Genomic DNA, 14,282 nt, shown 5'->3' with positions numbered 1-14,282 from the left:
GTCGCAAACGTACCCTCCGTCTTGGCATTGGCCGAACTTCAACTCCACCTACCTAACTCACCTTCGCCATGTCCCAAGCTACCCTCAATCCACCATGAAAGTCACCAAAGCCCATCTGCGCAAATGTAGCTACTTCTTCATCCCCGGCGTCCTGTTTATCACGATTTCAATAATTCTGGGTCTCTGGTTCGGCAGACCTTCCACAACCAAGAACGATGTGAGTTCATCCGCCATATCATGCGCAAACGGACGTGATGAATTGACAGCACGCAGAACCCTTCTGGCCTTCCCGAGACGACGGTCGACCTTGGCTACGCTCAGTACGTTGGCAACACGCTGCCGGGAGGCACTCGACAGTATCTCGGCATCCGCTACGCTGTGCCGCCCACTGGCGACCGAAGATGGCGTGCACCCGAAGAACCACTCCCCAATCAGGAGCACCAGCAGGCCAAGACGGTATGAGCCGCGTGCATGTCTCCCATTTATGGAACTCGTTCTCACTCACCTGTCCAGTACGGCGCCATCTGCTATCCAATTGGCTTAGATTATCCCGCCGATGGCCATGATGAGGACTGCCTGTTTGCTAATATATGGGCGCCGAATGTTGGAAACTCATCCGCGAAGCTGCCGGTATGGGTCTTTATACAAGGTGGAGGTGAGCACGCTTCGGGACCCTGGTCACGAACCTCGGGTTGTAGGAGGTTTTGACGTTTGCAGGCTACTCGACTCTGGCCAGCTGGAACTGGAACGGCACGGATGCCGTCGAAAAAGCAGGTAGCAAATTCCTCTTCATCAACTTCAACTACAGGGTGGGCCTCTTCGGCTTCCTCGCTGGCGGTGATGTTGAAGCAGACGGCGATCTCAACGTTGGCATTCTCGACCAACGACGTCTGTTGCAATGGGTACAAACTCACATATCCAAAGTAAGGTGTCTCCCTTGGTCGATGTTGCTGTGTACAAACGTTTGACAATGAACAGTTCGGCGGTGACCCCAAGCATGTTATCATCCACGGCGTCTCGGCTGGCGCCGGTTCCGTCGCCATGCACCTAGCGGCATACGGCGGCCGCAACGACAACCTCTTCGTCGGTGCCATGGCTCAGTCGGCCTTCTTCCCGGCGCAGCCTCATGTCAGTGACCTCGAGTACCAGTTCGATCGCGTCCTCGATGACGTTGGCTGTCGCAGTGCTCAAGATAAGATGAAGTGCCTCCGCGGTACATCCATGGGAACCCTGCAACGTGCCAACGACATATCGCCCTTTCCCGGCAGAACCCATGCCCCACACTTCTACTGGACCCCTTGCGTTGACGGTGACCTTCTGGTCGACTACCCCTCGGTGCTGTTCAAGACCGGCAACTTTGTACAGGTGCCCGTCCTCTTCGGCGTCTGCAACGATGGTCAGTCATGCTTGCCTGAAGTTCGTTCCTGTTTTGTATCTTGTTAACGAGCAAACATAGAGGGCTCCGTCTTTGCCGACGAAGTCGAAACCTCGGTCGACCAGACATCCTACCTCCTTGACCAGTACCCGCACCTCAACGCTACGCACCAAGACACACTCGCATCCCTTTACCCCCGCCAGGCGCCCCTACCAAACCATGCCCCCTATTTCCCTTCACTTTCTCGGGCCTACGGCGAAGCGACCTTCTCCTGCCCCTCCGCCTCGCTCCTAACCGCCTACAGCGCATCATCGTCTCCGACCTGGGGCTATCGCTTCGCCGTGCCAGATGCAGACAACATGGCCGCCGGGCTCGGGATACCCCACGTCTTTGACGCCCCCGCCGTCCTCGGTCCGGGCATGCTCCCCACCGCCGCTTCGTACTACACCTACAACGCGCCCGTCGTGCCGCTCGTCATGACCTACTTTGCCTCGTTTGTCCGGGCGCTCGATCCTAACAGATATCGGGCCGAGGGAGCTCCAGCTTGGGAGACGTGGGGAGCGAACGGGTCAAGGGTCGTGTTTGAAGGCGAGGGGAGGATGAATGTCGAGAATGCTGCGGACAACGGCATGGGCGAGAGGTGCGCTTTCTGGGACAGGGTTGCCGAAACGATGGAGCAGTAGAGTTGGAAGGGCCTTTTGGGTGAAGGTGTTAGGAACAGCCTGGTATGCCAGGCTTGGAGCTGTTGATTTGTCGATTGGGACATATTGCATGATTGGAGCGAAGCGAATTTCTTTCGAGCATGTAGAGAGAGACTGGCATATCGTAATAGATCTGTTGGATTCCCACAGCCAAAATTGGCCCCATCTATTCACACTCGCTTTGCACTATGTCTGATCAGATATACCCAGACTGAAAGTTTGATTGTGTAGACAGTCTTGCGCCGGGTTTCCATCCTCGTGTTGAGGTGGCAACATAGAAGCCAAGCCCAAAGATTATGGTGTTCATCTGAAGTACCTGTCAAGACGCATTCATAGATCCTCGTCTGACGAGGACTTTGGTGAGTAAATCTCAAAGTCTTGACAATCTAAGGTGAACTGAACGAGAAACAAGTCGGTGGAGAGGCTCAAGCCGGAATTGCTGCCGATGGCGATTCCGACCCTGACCCCGAAGCGTCCGCCTCCCCAGGCAGTTCCTCCTCGGCATCCCTAAAGCTGTACCAGCTTCCGGTCTCTTCGTCATCGAGCTCCTCCCTCTCCAGCTCCACCATCATGGCCTCTCTCTCCCGCCACACCTCCTCAGCCCATTTCATCTCAGCTGCCGTTCTCCTGGTCGCCTCCCTCGCCTGCTCGGCCAGCCTGTCCTCCAACCTCGCCTTGACGCTGCAGAGCCCCTCCTCCTGAATGGTCCGCTCCTCGTCGACGCGGGCCTGATACGCCGCCATTTCACCGTCCCGCCACTGGCTCCAGGCGCGCCACCCCTTGTCCATCTGCCGCCGGAGTAGCGTCATCGCGTCGCCGACCATTTCCGCGCCCTCGACGCGCCCTTCGTAGAAAGCCTGCAGCTCGAGCATGTACTTGGCCTCGACGTCCCTCTCCTCCGCGACTCTCGAAGCGTAGTCCCGTTTGAACGATATCTCGCGCGCTTGGACCTTGTCGCGTGCCGTCTGGTCGTATTCTAGTCTCTCTCGGAGCTGCCTCTCCTTAAGAGCCTCCTCTTCAGCAGCACCATCGCCCTTGAGAACTTCAACCTCTCGATCGTGCTGCCAGCCTACAAGCACATCCTGCAGCTCCCTCAGATCCCCCATCTGGCGTCTCAGCTTCTCAAACCTGTCCTTGACTTCGCTCTGTCTGATGGCCTCCCGCTCGGCTCTCTGCTCGGCTTCCGCCCTCTCGGCCTCGGCCCGGAGCAGCTCCTGTTTGAGTCTCTCCTCCCTCTCAAACTCCTCCACCATTCGCACGGCTTCTTCTTCCTCTGCCTCCCTCAGGAGTCGCGCCTCGACCCGCGCCGCTGCCGCCGCGAGCTTCTCCGCCAGCGAATCCATGGTACATCCACACGTCTGCCACGGTAGCGCGCAGACGTAGCAGAACTCGTGCCCACAACGACACGTCATGTGCTGGCATGCCTCACGATGCTCGACGAGCGCATGGCACGCGCCGCAGTGCATCCAGCCGGCATCGGCAGCGAGGGCCTCGGTGAGGGCGGCGTCGCGGTCAGAGGGGCACGCCTCGGCGGTAGGGTGAGCGGGGCCGCGGCAGAGGGTGCAGGTTGGAGGATGGCTGCGGTGGGAGCAGCGCGCTGTGCGGGTGGCGTGGTTGACGCGCCTCGTGGGGATGAAGCGTGAGCAGGTGGGTCGGCTGCAGTAGATTCGATCTGGAGCCGGGAGAGCCCACTCCTCGGCGCGGCGACGGAACGTCTTCTGGAGGTCGGCCGGAATGTGGGCGAGAGTTGTCTCCTCGGGGATTGTGTTAAGGCAACACTTAGGGGGCCACTGCTGCTCGTTCTGGCATGCGGTTGTGATGAGGCGGTGGAAACACGGGGTGCAATAGCTGTGACAGGTAATCTTGACAAGAGCCGACTGAGGAAAGTCATCTAGGCAGGAGACGCATTCACTGAGTCCGTCAATATGGAAAAGCTGAGAAAGAGTGGAGGACTTACACTTCTTCCGGTGGCGTTGGCGGTAGCGGTGGCTCTTCGTATTTGATGGTGACCTCAGATGAGCTAGACGGCTCCTCATTCTTTGATGAGTCTCCGACTGGGGGAGTTTCACTGTCCCTATCGGCGAGACGCTTGAGCAGGCGGGCGAGCTTGAACTTGCGGCCCTTCTTTGGCTTGGTGTCAAAATCAAAAGGCATCCTGGATACAGGTGTGTCGTGGGAGAAAAGGTTCTCAAGGTCTTCTTTGTCTGCTTCGTCGAGGTGGGCCTGCACTTCAGAGATGGAGACGGGTTGAGGGTCATCCGAGAGTATGATGATGGGAAGATATGGTTCCTTGGCGGCTGCATCCTCTTCAGAGTCTGGGGTCGTTGGCTCACTCGACTTTTTCCGCTGCTCCTCTTCTTCCTCTCTTTTTCGATGCTCTGCGGCGTTGCGCGCTTGTATTCTGTCGATTGATGTCTTGATTATGTGAACGAGAACATCGTCATGAAAATTCGGCGTTGTGTGCAAAGCCGCAGGAGGGTTGTACCTGGTCCAGTCGACTTCTTCCTCTACCGTCACAGTTGGCTGTTCGTCGTCGACGGAAGGCCCCACGGCCTTGCCTTTTCCCTTCCACTGCGTTGGTGTAGAGTCTAGGCCGGCGACGAGACTGAGAGGGTCGCCATAGAATTTGATGTAATCAGCGGGAATGGTGAGGTCCGTGAAATCCTCCTCCATCTCCACCAGCGTCATGGTAACAGACATGGGGACTGTGCGAAGATGAGACCTCCCTTACAGTTAGTCCGATCAATGAGTCGCTAAACGAACCCTGGAATCAAAGCCATCATAAAAGCCATCACGCGACAGCAGCATCATCAGGAGATATACCACGATCATTATTGACGGCAACCGAGGTCGGTTCAGGCAGTCTCAAGACGTTCAAGACGCCTCGCCCGGAAATAGAAGGCGCTAGTCTGTCTTGTTGTTGAGCTGGAATCAAGCCTCTCAAGTCGATCGAGAAGCACCAATGAGCAAGGCGCAATCCGTCACGAGGGATGGCCGTCATGGTGTTGAGGCAATGAACCGAAGTGGCGGTACGTTGGTGTAGGACAGCGGTTGGGAGCCTAACTGGGTAAGCGCAAAGTGGGGTGAGGCAGGTCCCTACAGCGAGGGTCACAGCGAGGCAAGGCACACCCGCCAGGGAGCCTAGAGTGGAGGGGGAGGCAGGGAGGGTGCCTGGGGGGCGCAGGCTAGGCACCAGAGAGGGGGCTGAGCTGCACCTGCCAGATCCACTTTCCTCCTCTGCTGATGTCCTGGAGAGCTGTCCTACCTAGCATCGGCAGGTACCTGCCTCGTAGGGAGGGCAGGTAAGGCAAGATTGGGCAGGCAAGTTGCACCTGCATGGCTTTGCTCTTACTTCCACTTGCCGAAGCGTGTTACCAGCACTGGCAGTGCACTCACTATAGCCACGGTACCTAGTCAGCCATCGAGAAAGTTGCATTCAATCGTCTATCGTCAACACTCCGAGTCCTACCGAAGCGTTGCGCCCCATCGAAAGCAGCTCTAGAACTTAGCCTTTGTCTTGACCTGTCCAAATTCAACCTTATTCGTGCAGACACCGACATTTTCCAGCCCAACTTCAACTACATCGCCATCTTTCAGCCACGCCTGTGGCTTGCGGCCCATGCCAACACCCTCCGGACTGTTGCGATCAGCTTTGTCTTCTTCTTCTTCTTCTTCTCCTGCTGCACAGCGCAGGACGTGGGCGGCAGCAACTTACGTTCCCGTGAAAATGATATCACCCGGCACGAGCGTCGTCCCCTGACTCAGCAGCGAGATGGTCTTTCGAATGCCAAGGATCATATCCGCCGTTGTCTGATTCTGCACCGTCTGCCCGTTGACCTTGGTTGAGATGCGCAACCTCTGCGCGTCGCCAATGGCGGCGCCCGTCACAATGCCCGGGCCCCATGGCGCCCATCCGTCGTATCCCTTGCCGAGAGACCACTGACCGCCGCCGCGCTTGATCTGCCAGTCGCGGTGCGAAACGTCGTTGCCGACGGCGTAGCCGAGCACGTAGTCAAGGGCGTCTTCCTCGGAAACGTCGGTCGCCTGCTTGCCGATGACGATGACAAGCTCGCACTCGTAGTCGAGCGTGCTGCCGGTCTGGGCGATGGGCGGTATGGTGATGGGGTCCGAGGGACCGGTCAGGGCCGTGGCGGGTTTGTACTATGTCCGGGGTCAGGAGAGCATGTGGAAAGGGGCCGAAGGAAAGACGCACAAAGAGGATGGGGTACGTCGGAATAGCCATGTTGGACTCCTTGGCATGGTTGGCGTAGTTCAGGCCCAGACACCGCACCGTCCGGACGTGCTCCGGCGCGAGGGGCGCCAGTAGTAACCGGATGTCGGCCACCTTATCGGTGACATTGTGCTGTCCAAAGATGTCACCTGTCACGACCCGCGCCTGTTTGGCCTTGGAAATGTCCTTGGCACCAGCAGGCAAAATGGCATCGCCGTAGTACGTGATTCCGTCCTTGGCCAGGAAACGGACCAGTCGCTAGATGCTTCAGCGTCAGCCTGGCGGTGTCGTACTTCATGGTCCTGGATCCCCTAGAGGCGATGAAGCCTATGGATGGTGCTATGGCCCCACTTACAGAAAAGGCGGGCATGGCGGGCGTCGGAAGAATTTGTTGAGTAATCCGACAAGTTGATTTTCAGCCGGCAAATAAGGTTCAAGATGAATTGACCTCGAAATGATGAGAATGGGAAAAATTAGAAGAGACCACGAGTTGCGATCAGACGCAGATGCAGAGCAGTGTCATTGCGTGATGCTACCCCAGGACCGGCGCCCAAAGCGGTTTAGCTCGTCATGGAGCTCCCCCGAATGCCGATTGAGCTCCGTGGAGCGCCAGACGCGTTGTGGCTGACATCACCATTGAATTGAATCTTTCTGTGCCCAGGGATTTGCTGCCGTTAGGTAACACAGATATCCGACGACAAATTGGCCAGACACCACAACGTCCGCTCGTCGTCATCAACACACATCATCAATCAATCATCTATAAGCATGGCCGTGTCAAAGAGGGGCCTCTCAGGCCTCCAGCGCGAGGTTCTCTCGCTCTACCGGCAATGCCTGCGCGGCATCCGCAGCAAACCCGAGGTTGGACATGGCTCTCACTGATACTCTCTCTCTCTCTCATGAGCCTTCTGCGACTGACCGGCCCCCAGGACAAGAAGCAGCACTTTCAGTCTTTTGCCCGCGCCGAGTTCCAGAAGCACCTCGCCGTCGACAAGCGTGATTTCGCTGCCATTGAGTTCCTGCTGAGGAAGGGCCGTCGCCAGGTCGAAGTCTACTCGTCCCCCGGCATCAAGGACATTCGATAACGGGCAGTTGTGATCGTCTCGCTCTCGCTGCACCTTGTGCGACTTGTATCTCTGTATTATTGGATGCTCTTTCTTTGTTTCTCTCTTTTCGCTCCCCAGGACCGATGACTCTTGCCATGGTCTCGACTTTCACAGGCAGGACCTTTGAGGCACGCCAGACGCGCCTGCCTCTCTTCTCACCCCTACTTGCCAACCATGTCCTACCTTACCTGCCTAGCTATTTTTCCTGACCTTAGGGATCTCGGGTACCTAGGTAGGTAGGACCGTAGGTACCTTAGATAATAGACCTTCGCGTCTTCCCCAACCTCCCCCTCCACCCAATGCTGCCCTCCGAACCTCATTACTCTCGAAACTCCTGTCAGATCAACAATCTCACGCCGCTATCACCACCACCCACATTACTTCTTGGAGTATGGACCATGCTTAACTGCCATCTGTGCTTTGCTGGCAGCAGTTGTCTTTCCCCAGAGATACCCCAATCCGCAACAGGCCTTGCCCACCAGGCGGCCCGCGACGTCTTTCACCATCCTCTTAGCTCCTCCCTCGAAGACCTCCGCCGCCAGCAACGCCTCATCGTCCGCGCCAACAGACGGCGCCGCGTCCGTCTGCCCACCGGCCGCGTGTCGCCACCACTGCACGTATCTGTCTGCCGAAGGCTCGAGAACGTCCATCCTGCATCCATTGATGCCGCGTTAGCTGCGAAGAGAAGACGACAGGACATGCGCCTGCGCAGGTACCTGACGAACGAGGCGCGCCCGCAGAAGCCCATTGTCACGCCCCAGACGACTGAATCAGTAGTGAAGCCGACTGTTGACCTTGCGACGCACCCTCAAGAGCCGACAATGCACTTCTCAGGCCAGAAATCTCAGAATGCCCCACCAGTTCCTCCGCGCAACCCAGGTCGAACCTCTAGTCGGTTCCTCAAACCGAGGCCGATATCATCGGTCCGGAGGCCGATCCTGAGCCAGCGGCAACCAAAGTTGCGTCGGGACTCCGCGACGCAGACAGTCATATCGCAAGGAGGGCTTCCGAACGGCGCGCATCAAGCTGTATTCTTGGGCCATAGGTCCTCCAAAGCTCAGGGTCAAGCCTCGCCTGTCCATGTCAGGTCTTCTCGGGAGGTTGACCCTACATTGTGGGATGCCGTCCGTCGCAGCCTTTCTCAGCAAAGCCACATCTCGTCCCTCATATCGCCTCTTGAAGCCATATCTGTATCTTCAGGCCCATTGCCCCCATCGCGAACTTCCAGCCAACGCAAAGCTCTTGACCAGTTCACGCAGCAGCTCGAGACATTCGCTAAGCGCAGAGGCGTTGCGGGTAGGGTCCCTGTCTTCACACCTACACCACAATCAGCAATTTCATACCACACGGTATCTGCATTACTTCCATATCAGGCGGAGTTCCAAAGTGCCGGGTTGGCTGTGACATCTATACAACAGCAAGAGCGCTCTCCAGACCGAAAGAAAGCACCGCGAGCTCCCCTCGAGGCGCTCGTCTTTGGCGATCACAGACCCTCCAAGCCTCGGGAATCTCCCAATGTTCGCAGTGAGGATGAGATCGGCGCGTTTCATCTGGACGGGGTTTACAAAGAATTGCCGACACGCGCCAGCTCATCCAGCTCGTCTTACTCGAGTCACGACACGGAGATTATCTTTACGAATCCAAGCAAACCACAGGACCTCACATAGCTTGATCAGGTCCCGCCGTCCAAGGATAGATCAACAATCAAAATTTGTCACCTGCCATGCTTTCAAAACGAGCAGACATCAACTGCTGGTAGCACACCAATTCCTCAAAGGTCGCAAAAGACGCCCAGAAAAGCTCTGCGACAAGGTCAGCCTGAGAATACTGGCCATACGCAGCGGAAGCACCATCGCCATGATGTACGACATGTACGGCAATCAGATCTCACGTCACAAGACGGGACCGCACCCGTACCAAATTTCGCAAACCGGCCGGCAGTCGAGCTCCCTACGCAGTCCAATCATATTCAAAATGCCACTCCCACAAAACCGACGGGCCTGCGTCAAAGACACAATCGGCACTCCAGATCACCGCCTATAGACTACTCCGCGCTCAAAGGTCTACGAAAGCCTCCACAACTGCATGGACAGAGAAGTACGCTGCATCGACCGGCGGGACAAGCCGAGAAGGCTGCTACAACCGAACACAGACGATCCAAAGCGGAAATACCTACATCTACAAATGCCAGGGCATCTGCGGTTGGCCGGCCTGCGACAATCACTGAAGAGCCTACTCTCCCCGGAGTTACTTTAGATGGGATATCGAAAAATACCAAGGCTTCAACTGCTGGCCCAAGAGGAAGACCTGGTCAGTCGCTCAGGATCTCGGCTCGACAGCCGGAACGAAAAGCCCGCGAGAAACTTGAACTGGCCAAGAAGCATCATGACATGCAGCGAGCCCACCAGCGGCCATCCAGTATCTTCAGCGGTCGAGCGCCTCAGCCTAAAGAGCCCGCCCATCCCCCTCCGTCACCACCCGCGTCAACTATAGGCTCAACGAAAGCCAGCCTTGTCGCTAAATGTGCTAAAACCGGCATGTCCGTGCTGGAGATACCACCCATGTGGGCACATGGAGTCGATAATGCATCCTCACTGAAGACGGCGCTTTTAGATGCCTTGGAAACGCTACAGAAGGAGGGAGATGCAGTTGCGGCATCGCTCGCACCAGTACAGAAGGATGCCTCTCATGGTCAAGGAAAAGAAAACGCAGTCCTATCTCCCGCGGATCCGGAGACATCTCTCCCTCGGGGTAACTTGTCTCCTCAAGTTACATCTTTTGAAGGCACAGAAAAAAAGCCAGAACTGAGCACTGAAACTACCAGTGTTTCCGGCGCTGACGTGCTATCGGACACGAGAACACATTCAGAGGCGGGTGTTTCGCACCACGAGGCTACTGACACTCCGGCCGAGAGTACGGGCTCAGCGCAACCCGGGTTTGAAGGCGGGTTTGACGACCGGGACGTCCTCCGAGGCTTGTGTATTGCAACTTCTGCAGCATGCGACGATGACGTGGACACTTGGATACGGGAGAAGACTGGAGTTTGGATACGGCGGTTCTTGGCGGACCTCAGGGCGTTTGAGGTGCTCGGGGACGAGCCGGAGCCGGAGCCGGAACAGCCGGAACAGCGGGCTCGGCGACGGAGGGCAGAGCTACGTAAGCGCAAGGCGCAGGCACGTCGGTCGCAAATGGCACATCAGGGGTTGGTCTAGCGATGGCAGGGACCCTCCCAGCCTTGGAAGAAGCTTAACAGGGTCAGGCGAGGGATGGCGGACCGGGAGTGACCGCGTAGTAGTTGCATCGGCTAGCGTGGGAACACGACGGCAATGTTGATGATAGATCATTTCAGGACCATGCCTGTCAGTCTGAAGCAGCGCGGAGTGCAGCATGCGAGGTGATGAGATGCCACGTTCCACCCGTTGATCTTGGGTCCATCTTGAGCATCTAGTCAGGGGGTATTTACCACGAACTTGGGTGATGACCCTGCCATGGGACGGTCATCAGGCCCCATCCGGCCACAGCATGCGCGCTCCGCAGGTCCTGTAGATGACAAGGCACTACGTGCTACGTGAACGAGACAAGGGGGGGCAACCGCGCCGGCGAACCTGCGACTGTTTCGGCGCCGGTACGCCGGTCACGCGCTCCGGGTATCACCGCGTGCGCCAATGGCTGCGGACACTGTGCTCTCACCGGAGCGCCGAGAGGTGCGATTTGCCGAACGGCGTGGCAGACGCGGCAGACGCGCGGGAGGCGTGGCCTTTGCCGAGTCGGGCGCTGTCGCGGATGCCTGGCCGTTGAGCCGGCTGCGAGTCAGTCGGACGTCTGGGCAGAGAGGGTTGTCTGTACGTAGTGCGTGAGCTCTCGTCGAATCTGTTTAAGTTTCCACGTTGCGGCGCGGGGTCGGGCACGACGATGTCTGGCCGAAGCTTGATGGGAGAGAATCGGCAAAGACTGCAGGCCGACGACAGTGGCTACCTGGAGTGTAGTCCGCAGGCCATTGCCGAGTAGTGGAGCAGCGATCCCAGTCTCATCTACTCACGTTTATGAAGAATCAAGGCATCGAGGGAAGAAGGGCGAGCCTCCATGTCTCGCTCTCTCTAGCTGCAGAGTACCTCGCCTGCTCGCTCGGCTCTGAACGACGAAGGAAAGATCGGGGCCCCCGGTTTCGCTGCGGGACGGGAGAAAGCACGCCGAGGCTAAGGCATCGCAAACCTACGTTAGATCACAAGCAGGAGACGGCAGGACAAAGAAGAAACTCCACCGCGAAAATGTGACGACGAGACGAACGCCGCTTACCCGTCACTTTGTCTTGGCTACACTATACCGAGATGCCACAGGTCATCGCCCACCCCAAGCTGCCGCCCGTCCAGCTGACCCCATGGTCTTCTCTCCCATTGCCACGTCTCGTCTGCTGCGTAACCCTATACTTTCTCAAAGGAGGGGGGGGGGGGGTTGGTTAATGAATATGCGTCCGTGGACGATACAACCATGGCTCCGAAGAACGCCCACTTTCCAGCGTAGCGAATAGCCCAAGGCCGTCACCCGTAGCAAATAAAGTGCAGGGAGATCCCCCGCCCGGCCGCCAACCCACCATTCACTTTTCTCCCTCGCAAACCATGCTTAATGAACCCCCCATGTCCATACCCCCATGCCTCATCACCCCTGTCGCTGTGGCCCTCCGCAATCCTTCCCGTTCCCACTCTGTCTCGTCAGCGCTTACTCCGCACCTCCAGCGGCGCACCGCAGATCGGCAACCCCAATCAATCAAGGGGGGAGATGAGGGGGAGACAAGAGGCCTAGCCGACTGCGGTGACACACCAGCACTGTACACCCTGAGGGACGAGGACAGTGACAGCAAAAAAAAAAAATCACAGCAAGTCAAGAGAGCAGCACGTATCCGGAAGGATTCTGTATTCGTGGTATCAATAATAGCGAAAGTCCTAGGCAACCCCCTTTCCACCCCTCGATTGGAGGGGGGAAACCGGCCGTTGTTCTCATTAAATCCCGACTCGTGACGTAGTGACCAACGCATCGACCGGTGCAAGAGAGACGCATGCGCGACCTGGGCCGTGGCGGCCTAGACATGCAGCATGCGACGTCTTGCCCGGCGTGAAGAAAGTGAAAATAGAGCGAGCCTCAAGCAACAACCGTCCGTCGTAATTTTAGACCTTGGAGTGGTACTGGACCTGCTCGACGCCAGCGTCCTCGCGCTTCTCGGCCTCCAGGGCCGTGTCCTTCTCGACGTGGCCCATGTCAATGTCGGCGACCTGGGCGTCAGGGCCGTCAATGACCTTGACGAGCTCCTCGAGGGTGGGTCCGCGGGTCTCGACAAACATGTAGAAGACGAAGCACAGCTCGAAGAAGACCCAGATGACGTAGATGAGGTACAGGATCCACGTGTTGCCGCCGTAGCCAGTGCCCTCCTCGCCCTTCCAGTGGTCCATGGCCACGGGGTTGGCCTGGTTGTTGAGGCAGAGGGCGACCTGGATGGCAATGTTGAGGATCATGAGACCCTTGGCACGCAGCGAGTAGGGCAGAATCTCCACGGCGTAACCGATGAGGAGACCAGACCAGGCTGTCGCGTAGAAGAACGAGAAGACCCAGATGAAGACGATCATGGCAATGTTGGCGCCGGGCGCGCGGTGCTGCTCGTACAGGCCGCAAGTGAGGGTCCACACGCAGAGAGTGCCGAACATGCCACCGGTGGCCAGCAGGAAGATGGGACGACGGCCGACCCTGTCGACCATGAGGGCGAAGCTGATGGACACAATCATGGACATGCTCGTGTTGCCGGCGTTGAGACCCAGGCGGGACGTCTCGTCAGAGATACCAGCGTTTCCGTACAGGAGAGAGGTGTAGTTGGAGATGATGGCATTGCCGGACCACTGCGAGAAGATGCCGAGGGCGATGATGACGATGAGACGGTAGCGGTTGCCCTTGGTCTTGAAGAAGTCGACGTACTTGGTGCTCGTGTTGGCGGCCTGCTCGAGGCGGATCGTGTCGCGAATCTCGCGGAACTCAAACTGAACCGTGGGGTGCTGGTCGTTGCCGTTGGCGTGGTACTTGGCGAGAATGGCGAGAGCCTCGTCGTCGCGCTCCTTGGCAATGAGGAAACGAGGGGACTCGGGCACCCACCACAAGAAGAAGAGCTGGAACAGAGAGGGGGCACCCTGCAGGATGGCGGGGATACGCCACGACCAGTCGTTGTTGAGGTTGGCCGTGCCAAAGGTGGTCCAGGCAACGATGAGGGCACCCAGGTTCCACAGGCAGTTGTAAACGGTCGTGAGACGCGCGCGGTGCTGGGGGTGGGCAATCTCCGTCAGCAGCATGGGCGAGGCGATCTGGGAGAACGAGTTGCCGAAGCCGAGGAGAACACGGCCTCCGGCAAAGGTGCCGTAGTTCTGGCAAGCACCCTGCATGACGGCACCGACAATCATGATGATGAAGCCAATAACGATAGACAGCTTGCGGCCCCAGTTGTCGGTGATGATGGGAACCATGGGGATGGAGATGACGGAACCGATCTGGTACAGCGCGACGAGAAGGCCGAGGTCAGCGCCCTTTGGGTCGCCGAAGAAGTCCTTCCAGGACTGAAAGTTCTGGACACCGTTGAAGAACATGCTGTGGAACAACACCTATCAGCTGGCTGCTCATTGTTTTTGGCCCACAATCAAAGAGCAAGGAGAGAGCAGTCTTACCCATCGTAACCTGTGGCGGCAGACGAGATGGAAAGAATGACACAGTAGAAGTAGAGCTTCCGCAGGCCAGGGTCCTTGTGCCAGACGACGCGCTCAAACTTGGGCGCTTCCTCCTGGGCCACGGTCTGCTGGCCGTTGGGCTTCTCTTGCTTGAAGTAGGTGAGCTGCATG

At 57.7% G+C, this 14,282-nt stretch overlaps 6 protein-coding genes across 6 annotated transcripts; 3 read left to right on the top strand and 3 right to left on the bottom strand.

Moving 5' to 3' along the window:
• Positions 1–94: 94 nt before the first annotated feature.
• On the top strand, positions 95–2,058 carry D7B24_006838 (uncharacterized protein; the record flags this gene model as incomplete). The annotated part of the gene is made up of 6 exons (XM_028640959.1): positions 95–217; positions 274–456; positions 514–655; positions 718–923; positions 979–1,396; positions 1,457–2,058. The coding sequence occupies 6 exons, from the start codon at positions 95–97 to the stop codon at positions 2,056–2,058; spliced, it is 1,674 nt and encodes a 557-aa protein (XP_028494981.1).
• A 443-nt stretch (positions 2,059–2,501) lies between these two features.
• D7B24_006837 (uncharacterized protein) lies at positions 2,502–4,776 on the bottom strand (the record flags this gene model as incomplete). Its single annotated transcript, XM_028640958.1, has 2 exons — positions 2,502–3,987; positions 4,034–4,776. 2 exons carry the CDS (start codon positions 4,774–4,776, stop codon positions 2,502–2,504), a joined length of 2,229 nt encoding a protein of 742 aa, XP_028494980.1.
• Positions 4,777–5,574: 798 nt separating this feature from the next.
• Positions 5,575–6,677, bottom strand: D7B24_006836 (uncharacterized protein; the record flags this gene model as incomplete). The annotated part of the gene is made up of 4 exons (XM_028640957.1): positions 5,575–5,713; positions 5,792–6,237; positions 6,290–6,565; positions 6,663–6,677. 4 exons carry the CDS (start codon positions 6,675–6,677, stop codon positions 5,575–5,577), a joined length of 876 nt encoding a protein of 291 aa, XP_028494979.1.
• Positions 6,678–7,075: 398 nt separating this feature from the next.
• D7B24_006835 (uncharacterized protein) lies at positions 7,076–7,392 on the top strand (the record flags this gene model as incomplete). Its single annotated transcript, XM_028640956.1, has 2 exons — positions 7,076–7,168; positions 7,237–7,392. 2 exons carry the CDS (start codon positions 7,076–7,078, stop codon positions 7,390–7,392), a joined length of 249 nt encoding a protein of 82 aa, XP_028494978.1.
• Positions 7,393–7,712: 320 nt separating this feature from the next.
• Positions 7,713–9,456, top strand: D7B24_006834 (uncharacterized protein; the record flags this gene model as incomplete). The annotated part of the gene is made up of 2 exons (XM_028640955.1): positions 7,713–8,304; positions 9,209–9,456. 2 exons carry the CDS (start codon positions 7,713–7,715, stop codon positions 9,454–9,456), a joined length of 840 nt encoding a protein of 279 aa, XP_028494977.1.
• Positions 9,457–12,575: 3,119 nt separating this feature from the next.
• D7B24_006833 (uncharacterized protein) lies at positions 12,576–14,281 on the bottom strand (the record flags this gene model as incomplete). The annotated part of the gene is made up of 2 exons (XM_028640954.1): positions 12,576–14,034; positions 14,112–14,281. 2 exons carry the CDS (start codon positions 14,279–14,281, stop codon positions 12,576–12,578), a joined length of 1,629 nt encoding a protein of 542 aa, XP_028494976.1.
• Between the last annotated feature and the right edge of the window lies 1 nt (position 14,282).

Source organism: Verticillium nonalfalfae (genome assembly GCF_003724135.2).
Source record: "Verticillium nonalfalfae strain VnAa140/NRRL 66861 chromosome Unknown scaffold_50, whole genome shotgun sequence".
Classification (NCBI taxonomy): Eukaryota; Fungi; Ascomycota; class Sordariomycetes; order Glomerellales; family Plectosphaerellaceae; genus Verticillium; species Verticillium nonalfalfae.
The sequence above is the reverse complement of the archived record's forward strand: the minus strand, read 5'-3'. Positions and strand labels throughout refer to the sequence as shown.